Source organism: Bos indicus x Bos taurus, chromosome 15 (genome assembly GCF_003369695.1).
Source record: "Bos indicus x Bos taurus breed Angus x Brahman F1 hybrid chromosome 15, Bos_hybrid_MaternalHap_v2.0, whole genome shotgun sequence".
Classification (NCBI taxonomy): Eukaryota; Metazoa; Chordata; class Mammalia; order Artiodactyla; family Bovidae; genus Bos; species Bos indicus x Bos taurus.
The window spans coordinates 5,426,520-5,437,651 of record NC_040090.1 but is presented as its reverse complement, the minus strand read 5'-3'; the positions used below and the strand labels follow the sequence as shown (position 1 = coordinate 5,437,651).

Below are 11,132 nucleotides of genomic sequence, written 5' to 3'. Positions count from 1 at the left end.
GATCCCCAGAACTTATTCATCAAATGTAATAGCAAAAAGTTTGCACACTTTGAACAGCATCACCCATTTCTCCCACCTTCCAACTCCTAGCAACCAATAATCTTCTTCTTGTTTCTATGAGTTCATTCTACCTTTGTAGATTCCACATACACATGAGATCATACAGTACTAGCTTTTCCCTGACTGACATAGTTTACTTAGATTAAGATCCTTGGGATGATCCCATGTTGCAGAACACATGACTTCTTTACTGCTGAAGACAGGGGATTCTCTGTTTCAAGACCTGTCCAATTGTCACATCCTCTGACTGCTATCTTTTCCTCACCCAAAATGGATCTTTCTTAGATATGAGACAGAATATCTTTATCCAAAGATGCTTTTACTTTACACTAGTTTTAGATACTTTGCTTTTGGATTTACAGCACTCAATTTTTTATTCCAGGATGACTTTAAGTCTAATTATGACTTACTTGACTATTTAGTTCATTAGTGTCTAATACTAGCACCAACTTAAGTTCATTAATACAGAATCTAAAAAAAAATGTTCTATAAAATATAAAGAACCTAAGTGGTGGAAGATTACTCAATACATGTATAATGTCTTAGTGAAATTGAAATAATGTTTGAATGGTAAATTACTCCAGAATTAGCACAACTAGAAATGTCAAAAGCTTTTTCAAACATAGCAAGTGCCTTATAGAAACTGGCTACATACTAAGCATAACATTTGAGGGCAACTGCAGTATCTCTGAAGAGTGGTGTTTAATACAAATAATTATTCATTTAAGAATCTGAAAAAAATTATGTTTCTCATGTATCATACCATATAATTGTAATTAAGCAATTACTATGTGTGTAGCCATATGTACAGATATATAATAAAAATATTTAAAAATATAGTTTATTTTTAAATTTTTCTAGGGCCTCTTTTACATCTTTGTTCCTCAAACTATAAATCAGAGGGTTTAACATGGGAATCACAAGGGTGTAAAACAATGAGGTCATTTTGTCTTCATCTAGAGAGTAGGATGAACTCGGCCTGAAATACATGAAGAGCAGAGTTCCCTGGAAAATGGCCACTGCAATTAGGTGGGAGGTACAGGTGGAGAAAGCTTTGAATCTCCCCTCAGCAGAGTGGATTTTCAAGACTGAAAGTATGATATAACAATAAGAGACAAGAACTCCTGAAATTGTACTCAGCTCAATGAAACCGAAAACAATGAACAACACCAACTCATTGACCTGTATATCAGAGCAGGAAAGGAGGAAAAGTGGAGGTAAGTGGCAGAAGAAATGGTTAATCACATTTGACCCACAGAAACATAAACGGAATGCTAATGTCATGTGTATTAGAGCATCTGCCATTCCCACCAGGTAAACCCCAGCCATGAGCAGGGAGCACACCCCGCTGGACATGCTGACTGCATAGAGCAAGGGGCTGCTGATGGCCTTGTACCGGTCATAGGCCATCACTGCCAGCAGGAGACACTCAGAATCTGCAAAGATACAGAAGACCAAGAATTGCAGAGCACAGCCACAGAAAGAGATTGACTTGTTCTTGGCAAATAGATCCATCAGCATCTTAGGGCCAATGGCTGTGGAATAGCAGAGGTCACAGAAGGAGAGGTGGCTGAGGAAAAAGTACATGGGTGTGTGCAGCTGGGGATCCATCCTAATCAGGGTGATCATTCCAAGATTTGCCAAAAGATTGATGAGATAAAAAAGGAAAAACATTGTAAATAGGATCACTTTGTTCTCAGTGTTCTCAGTAATTCCTAAGAAAATGAACTCAGTAAAAGAGGAGCAATTCTCTCTACTCATTCTTCTTTGTTCTTGTCTAAAGTTTTAGCAAGTGATCAAGAAAATGACACCTGGATGTGTAACACTTCTGCACATCTGCAAAATGTCATAAGACAGAGCATGATTTTTTTCTATATTTAGAAAATAATTAATTTCAGGTGTATGTACGCTTGAAGAGGGATAGCTATATATTAAGCAGTAATAAAAATTATCTGGAATTGAGCTTTGAGAAATAGTGATGTAAATTTAGATATCATTCATGAGGTATGCTACTTTCTACAAGCTCTTCTCTGAGCATTATTTTCCTTATCTCAGTGGGTAGATATCGATAAATTTCACTCTCCTTATCTCTTCAAAATAATTTGTAAGAGACATCAGTGATAGAGAAGCCAGGTTTAAGACATGAGACTAAGCATTTTCTATGCTTGAAAATATTCACTTGAATACAAAACATTATTAGAAAATATAATTACAAAATTTATGTTTCTCAAAATCACATGATCAATTTAAGAGTCTTTAACTTAGTTACAGAAACAATGAGTATAACACTGACTAGCATTAATAATGGAGAAGGCAATGGCACCCAACTCCAGTACTCTTGCTTGGAAAATCCCATGGATGGAGGAGCCTGGTGGGCTGAAGTCCATGGGGTCGCGAAGAGTAGGATAGGGCTGAGCGACTTCACTTTCACTCTTCACTTTCATGCATGGGAGAAGGAAATGGCAACCCACTGCAGTGTTCTTGCCTGGAGAATCCCAGGGATGGCAGAGCCTGGTGGGCTGCTGTCTCTGGGGTCACGCAGAGTCGGACACAACTGAGACGACTTAGCAGCAGCAGCATTAATAAGAAAAATTATTATGGTACAGATTTTAGTTTATGTTGCATTTAGTATTTGGAGATACATGAAATAAGTATTATTTACCTTTTTGCTAGAAATTTATAATTGCTTTCCCACAATGCTCATTATCTCTTTTTGTAGTAGTTGTAGTCAAGGGATGAATCTATTGACCAGTGGAAGAAAAAAAGTTAAAAGGAAGTAAAAGCAACAGAATGTACCACATACATTTGCATCACTTTAGATTTTAAATCTCCTTTCTGGATTCAATTTATGATAGGAACATATTTCTGTCTCAGTTTGTAAACACTGGACCTTTCAGAGATGGCTTAGTTATTTCAGCACCAAAGCATCAAATCAGTAGTAAAAAAAAAAAAAGATTCAGCATAGCAGTTGGCAGAGGTAATTTGGAGGTAAATGGAGTCCATGAGTGAGAAAACAATAAAAAAGTGTAGGAACAATAGCATGCCATAAAAAAGAAATCTGAAGAAAAAGCCAAATGCTTTTTCTGGGTCATCAACAAGGATTTGTAGGGACTTCCTAGAGGAAGGTGAGCTTCCTGGGGCTGTGGGAGGCCTGGGAGAGAATTAACTAGGCCTGACCTTGGGGCTAAGTTGCTAAGTTGCCTTTCCCCTGTAAAATAACATCCTTCCTGTGGTTGGGAGAAGGGCGGGCCTGCAGGCCTGCCAAGGTTAAGGCAGTGGTGAAGGAAAGAGCGGAAAGGTTTAGCACGGGGATGGTTCTGTCAGAACAGAGGTTGATGTGGGCGACCAGCTGTCCCAGTTTGTCTGGGATTAAGAAGTCTCCTAAGTGCAGAGCTGTCACTGAGCCTGGACCAGGAAGGCATTAGCAGCCATATGTCTATTCATTGCCAGGTAGCTCATGCTCTTTCCCCTGAAATCTCAGATCCTGTTACCCCATATGAGCTTTCATAAGTATATCAGCAAATGTTATGCAACTCCCCAAAGTACAGGCATAGCTTGTGTAGTTGTGCTTCACTTTATTGGGCTTCTTGCATGCTGTATTTTTCACAGACTGAAGGATTGTGGCACTCCTTCATTGAGCAAGTCTACTGGCACCATTTTTCCAACAGCATTTGCTCACTTTGTGTCTTTGGGTCACATGTTGGTAATGCTCACAATATTTCAAACTTTTTCATTATTACTATGTTTGTTATGGTGATCAGTGATCTTTGACGTTACTGTTGTGATTGTTCTGGTATTTTTTAGCAATAAAGTGATTTTAAATAATAAAAAAATCTCCTTTAATTTAATAAAATATAAATGAAAAGAGTGACAATAAATACTTCTAAAATACATAGACTTCTCCCTATGTTGTATGTATGTATTTATGTGTGTGAATGTGTATATACATATTTAATGTATCTGAGAATAGAGTATAAGTAATAGACGTTTTCCTTTAGTTCACTTCAGTTCAGTCGCTCAGTCATATCCGACTCTTTGAGACCCCCAGGGCATATGGTTCATGTGGAGATGAACTTGTACGTGTTTTTATTTTTACTGTGGTACCTACACTATTTTTTAAATAAAACAATATATACCTTAAATTGTTTTTTAATACTTACCAAATGATAAAAAGAGTGAAGGCTTTCCCATGAACCAAGAACAAAATGAAATAAAAGTAATTACGCATGGATACTAACAAGTTCATACTCATTCAGTTCTGAGAAGAAATATTATTACTAGCCATTAAATGCAGATTTTAGAGAATAGGAAGGCATAAAATATTGCATTTACAAAACTTTTTCTCAAAAAGTTAAGTATTTTCTCCTATATTCTTTAAGTTAGGATCTAGAAACCTACCTGAGATGAGCAGGGCTTGAGTAGCTGAACAACAACCAGTGTGTGTTAGTCACTCAGTCGAGTCCAGCTCTTTGTGACCCCATGTGACCCTCTCTGGCTCCTCTGTCCATGGAATTCTCCAGGCAAGAATATTGGAGTGGGTTGCTATTCCCTTCTCCCAGGGATCTTCCCCATCAGGGATCAAACCTAGGTCTCTTGTACTGCAAGCAGGCGCTTTACCATCTGAGCCACCAGGGAAGAACAACAGGCAGATGGCCTTTTATTTTACCAGGTACGATGGGACTTAAATCCCAGTGCTACTGCCCTTAGGCTTTGATGTTATACAAACACTTCATAAATTATATTTCTCTTTCTCTATATTCCCTTGAGAATTCAAAACAACTTAGCACCAGCTAAGTTTTTGTGCTTCACTATTGTTACCAAATTGCTCTGTGTTAGGAAGAAAACTGCAAATTTTAGGACTGCTTAACAGTTACCCTGAAACCATTTCCTCCTTCTCTAGTGAAACAGGAAACCTAAGGAAACTCAAAAAAAAGTCCCTCCCTCCATCACTTCTAACTTCTTCACATTATTCACTGTGTTTTTAAAAAAATTCTCTTTCATACCTCATTTAGGAGTATTACTACATTCCTATTGTATTTTCTTTTATATTAAAATATAATACTCATATCACATATACCATAAAATTCACCCTTTTAATGTATATAGGTTATTTTATTTTATTAGTTTTATTGTGTTTTCAAGGCTTTTCAGTCACCACTACTATCTACCTGCAGAACATTTTCATCAGTTCAGTAAGAAGCCCACACCTATTAGCTCTCATTCCCTGTCCCTGCTGACCCCAGCCCTGGCAACCACTTATCCATATTCTGACTCTGAGCAGTTTCTTATTCTCAGTCTTGCATATAAACAGAATTATGCAATATGTGTTGTATTTTTTCTTCTCTCAAGCTTCTTTTCTTCAGTGAAAAATTATCAAGGCTCATCCATGTGTCAGAATCAGGATTCTGTTTCATTGAAGGGCACAATAATATTTCCTTTTATGGATATTACACACTTACTGACCCATTGTTCAGTTGGATAAATGTTGGGTTGTTTCTCCTCTTTATCTGTCATGGATAATGATGCTATGTTATTCTTGTCAATGCTACCTTTCAAGGCAGCCGTCATCACCAAACCTTATCTTACTCCTATCTTCCAACCACATACCAAACGATATTTCATTGATTTTATGTCTCCCTCACATTCTCTAAACTGTGCACTTTTTTTCTGAGTTATGTTAATTTGTTCTTGTAAGAATGTCTGCTAAATTTAAGACCTCATAAATTACAGCAATGATTATTTTGTATTTTCTAAACTTAATGGCACAAGGATTTGAAAAAGTAGTATTTTCTAAATATTTGCCATTAAGTATTTATGACTATAAGGGTAGAAAATAGTGTGCTGTGCTTAGAGTTGCTCAATCATCTCCAACTCTGCAACCTCCTGGGCCATAATCAGCCAGGATCCTCTGTCCATGGGATTTTCCCAGCAAGTATACTGATACTCCTCCAGTCTATCTTCCCAAAACCAAGGATGGAACCTGTGTCTCCTGCATCTCCTGCATTGACTGGCAGATTCTTTACCACTGAGCCACATGGGAAAACAATGTAAAAAATAGCAGTATACCTGCTTTGAAAATTTTTCTACAGATATAGCTCAATTGTACAAAAAAGGTCTTAATGAGCTGGATAACCACGATGGTGTGGACACAAACTTAGAGCCAGACATCCTAGAGTGTGAAGCCAAATGGGCCTTGGAAAACAGTACTATGAACAAAGCTAGTGGAGGTGATGGAATTCTTGCTGAGTTATTTCAAATCTTAAAAAGATGTTGTGAAAGTGCTGCATTCAATATGTCAGCAAAACAGGGAAACCCACAAGACTGGAAAAGTTCAGATTTTATTCCAATCTGAAAGAAGGGCAATGGCAAAGAATTCTCAGATCAGATCAGATCAGTCGCTCAGTCGTGTCCGACTCTTTGTGACTCCATGAATCGCAGCACACCAGGCCTCCCTGTCCACCATGCGATTGTGCTCATTACACATGCTTGCAAGGAAATGCTCAAAATCCTTCAAGCTAGGCTTCAACAGACATGAACTAAGAACTTCCAGGTGTACAAGCTGGCTTTAGAAAGGGCAGTGGAACCAGAGATCAAATTGCCAACATCAGTTATTCCAGAAAAAAATATTTACTTCTGCTTCATTGACTGTGCAAAAGCCTTCGACTGTGTGGATCACAATGAACTGTGATGCAAATACCATACCACATTACCTGCCTCCTGATAAACCTGTATGCAGTCAAGAAACAACAGTCAGGATTGGACTTACATCAAGGTTGTATATTGTCACCATGTTTATTTAGTTTGTATATGCAGAGTACTAATTTCCAGATAGGATGAAGCCCAAGCTGAATCAAGATTGCCTTAAGAAATATCAACAACCTCAGATATGCAGATGATACCACTCTAATGGCAGAAATGAAGAGGAACTAAAGAGTCTCTTGATGAAGGTAAAAGAAGAGAGTGAAAACATGTCTTAAAACTCAACATTCAAAAAACAAAGATTACGGCATCTGGTCCCATCACTTCATGGCAAATAGATGGGGAAAAAGTGGAAGCAGTGATAGATTTTATTTTCTTGGGTTCCCAAGTCACTATGGACATTGAAATTAAAAGATGCTTGCTCCTTGGAAGGAAAGCTATGACAAACCTAGAGAGTGTATTAAAAAGCAGAGATATCACTTTGCTGACAAAGACCCAAACAGCTAAAGCTATGGTTTTCCCAGTAGTCATGTAAGGTTGTGAGAGTAGGACCATAAAAAAGGTTGAGGGCTGAAAAATAGATGCTTTCCAATTGTGGTGCTCGAGAAGACTCTTGAAAGTCCCTTCAACAACAAAGGGATCAAATCAGTCAATCCTGAAAGAAATCAACCCTGAATATTCACTGCAAAGACTGATGCTGATGCTGAAGCTCCAATATTTTGGCTATCTGCTATGAAGAGACAACTCACTGGAAAAGACCTTGATGCTGGGAAAGATTGAGGGCAGGAGGAGAAGGGGGTTACAGTATATGAGATTGTTGGATGGCATCACTGACTCATTAGACATGAGTTTAAGCAAACTCAGAGAGATACTGGAAGATAGGAGAGCCTGGCATGCTACAGCTCATGGGGTCACAAAGAGTCCAACATGACTTGGCAACTGAACAATAATAACAATATTGGAAAGTGAGGAAAATGTTTGAAAATCATGTATCTATATATCTGACAAAGAACTTGTATCCAAACTTTATGAAAATCTCTCATAAATAATAAAAATCAAATTAATAAAACTTATACAAAGGATTGGACAGATAATCTCACCAAGAAGACGTATAAATAGCAAGGTCATGTGTAACAGTTTGCTCAGCATCTTTACTTGTTAGGGACTTGACAATAAGGTAAATTAAAAATACTGATCATGCCTAATTTTCTGTTTTATCTGAATTTTCATTTGGTATTTAACAGGAACAAAGATTATATTTTTATTTGTTTGGGATAATTTCTATTTGTTTGTTTCATGTTTTTTTGTGTGTTTTTTTCTGTAAACCTAAGAAATTCACCAAGCTAAATTTCATATCATTAGTACATTTTTAATTTGGGAAAAAGATTCATAGGGACAATTGTTGATTCATTTTTAATGTATTGCCATTCTTGGTGTGATCAACCCAATACTCAAATATCTAATGTATTACTGTGGAGATATTGTTAAGAAAAGCTCAAACCACATAGCTAATTGCTAATAATTTTCCACTGGTTAAAATCAAGACACTGATGCATTTATGTCACAAAAGAATTTCAGTGTCATTATTAACCTCTCTGGCACATATTTGCTATATGTAGAATTGTCCTTGATTACCTAATTCTATTTCTATCCAAATTAATTTTCCCTCAGGTACTTCCTGATATTCTGGGATTCAAAAATCCCTAGAGTTGCATTTTATTCCCCCAGAACCTGACTTTAGCTTTCTAACAGCTCCTCAAAACCATGTAGACTATTGTGCCTTCAATCTGTTCCCACCTAGCCACTTAAAACTGAGTTTGGGTAGCTACATTACAATTGTAAGTTGGATAAACTAAAGTATTTCCCAAAGGGATCTATGTCTAATTAAAAATGGAGACCTTAAATAATTGGAAAGCATGTTTCAAGGAGAAAATATATTCCTCTGGTACAAACAAGTGAGAGAAAAACAATCTATACTTAGGGTTTCTCTAGTGCCCCTGGTGACAGTAAAATTGTGTGTAGGCAAATGTCTGCTCAGAAAGTTACCTTTTCAGGACACAGTTGTGTGTTCCTCAAACTTGGAGTATTGAGATGCAGAGTTCACTGCATGATCGGGTACCAAAGTTCATTATGTCCCACTGTTGGTGGGAGAAAGACTAGGAGAACCTGTGAACAGATACAGACTGTGCTGTTCTACAAACAGAGCAACGCTCTAGTAGCATAAAGATTAATTATGCACTGAGATAATCTATGACACAATGCACTACATCATTTTCACAAATATATCAACACTTATTTGCACAAGAAACTGTTAGATAAAAAATAATTAAAATTTAACAACCTGCAGTGAGCATACTTTGTTTATGGAAATTTTCTTTTTAGAGTATGATACACATAAAGAAAACATTCTTCTATAAAAGTATAATACAAGAAAATTTTCGATAATGAAAAGATCTTAATCCCAGAACACCAAAGATAAAACATGCCTAGTGTCTCAGAAACTGTCATCCCACCTCTATCACAAATTGATGTCCAATACAGTACTTTGTGCTTCCCTGATGGCTCAGTGGTAAAGAATCTGCCTGCAATACAGGAGACATGGATTCTGTCCCTGGGTCAGGAAGATCACCTGGGAAGAGGAAATGGCAACAAACTCCAGTATTCTTGTCTAAGGAACCCCATGAATAGAGCAGCCTTGTGGATCTATGGGATTGCAAAAGAGTCAGACAAGACTTAGCAACTAAACTACCACCACCACCACAATTTAGTTTTAATATTTTGAGTTATATAGTAGTATAATCATAGATTTTGTATTTTTGTTTCTGACTTCTTTCACTCAATATTATTTTTATGAAATTTCTCTACACTTTTGTATCTCAAGGCAGTTCATTCATCCTCATTGTTGTGTAGTTTTCCTAGGTATAAACTTACCACATAGTAATTTATTTAATACAAGAGCATGTGTCAGCATACATGACCTATAAGTTTTCAGTGGAACTGAACATACCATTTATTTACATACTATTCATGGTTGCTTTCATGATTCAGAGAAAACCTGAGGGTTGTGACGAAGTTTATGAACTGTGACCTCTAAAATGTACTTTATTTAACACTACCGAAAAGTTTGTTAGGTCTTTAATATGTTGAAGAAAATTGAGTTTAAGAAGAGATTAGTTCTATATTATTATAAATAAAGCAATGAGGAATATTTTGTGTACATCTTTTGGTTGTCATAGTCGCTCATTTCTTTTGGGTAACATTCAAAGAATTGCATCTTTCGAGTTGTATGACATGTACATGTCCAGCTATATTAGACCCCCCTTAGAGATTTACAAAGTGTAGCAACAAGTCTTGTTCTACTGTTAATGTGAAAAAGTCATGGTTGTTCCACATCCTCACCAAGAGTGTCTAATTCAAATATTTGCATCTTGCAATTTTTTAGATTGATTGGTTTGATCAATTTGATCAAACCAGTCAATCCTAAGGAAATCAACCCTGGATATTCACTGGAAGGACTGGTGCTGAAACTGAAGCTCCAATACTTTGACCACCTGATGTGAAGAGCTGACTCACTGGCAAAGACTCTGATGGTGGGAAATATTGAGGGCAAGAGAAGGGGGCGACAGAGGATGAAATGGTTGAATGGCACCACTGTCTCAATGGACATGAGCTTGAGTAAACTCTGGGAGATTGTGAAAGACAGGGAAACATGGCGCTGCAGTTCATGGGGTCACAGATAATTGGACATGACTTAGTTACTGAACAATGAAGAAAAATCTTTCCGATCAGATCAGATCAGATTAGTCGCTCAGTCATATCCTACTCTTTGTGACCCCATGAATCGCAGCACATCAGGCCTCCCTGTCCATCACCAACTCCTGGAGTTCACTGAGACTCATGTCCATTGAGTCAGTGATGCCATCCAGCCATCTCATCCTCTGTCATCCCCTTCTCCTCTTGCTCCCAATCCCTCCCAGCATCAGAGTCTTTTCCAATGAGTCAACTCTTCGCATGAGGTGGCCAAAGTACTGGAGTTTCAGCTTTAGCATCATTCCTTCCAAAGAAATCCCAGGGCTGATCTCCTTCAGAATGGACTAGTTGGATCTCCTTGCAATCCAAGGGACTCTCAAGAGTCTTCTCCAACACCACAGTTCAAAAGCATCAATTCTTTGGTGCTCAGCCTTCTTCACAGTCCAACTCTCACATCCATACGTGACCGCAGGAAAAATCATAGCCTTGACTAGACGAACCTTTGTTGGCAAAGTAATGTCTCTGCTTTTGAATATGCTATCTAGGTTGGTCATAACCTTCCTTCCAAGGAGTAAGTGTCTTTTAATTTCATGGCTGCAGTCACCATCTGCAGTGATTTTGGA

General features: G+C 37.6%; 1 protein-coding gene across 1 annotated transcript; it reads right to left on the bottom strand.

Annotated features, from left to right (window-relative positions):
- Positions 1-888: 888 nt before the first annotated feature.
- On the bottom strand, positions 889-1,824 carry LOC113904693 (olfactory receptor 5W2-like). The gene has a single exon (XM_027561800.1). The coding sequence runs from the start codon at positions 1,819-1,821 to the stop codon at positions 889-891; it is 933 nt and encodes a 310-aa protein (XP_027417601.1). The 5' UTR covers positions 1,822-1,824.
- Between the last annotated feature and the right edge of the window lie 9,308 nt (positions 1,825-11,132).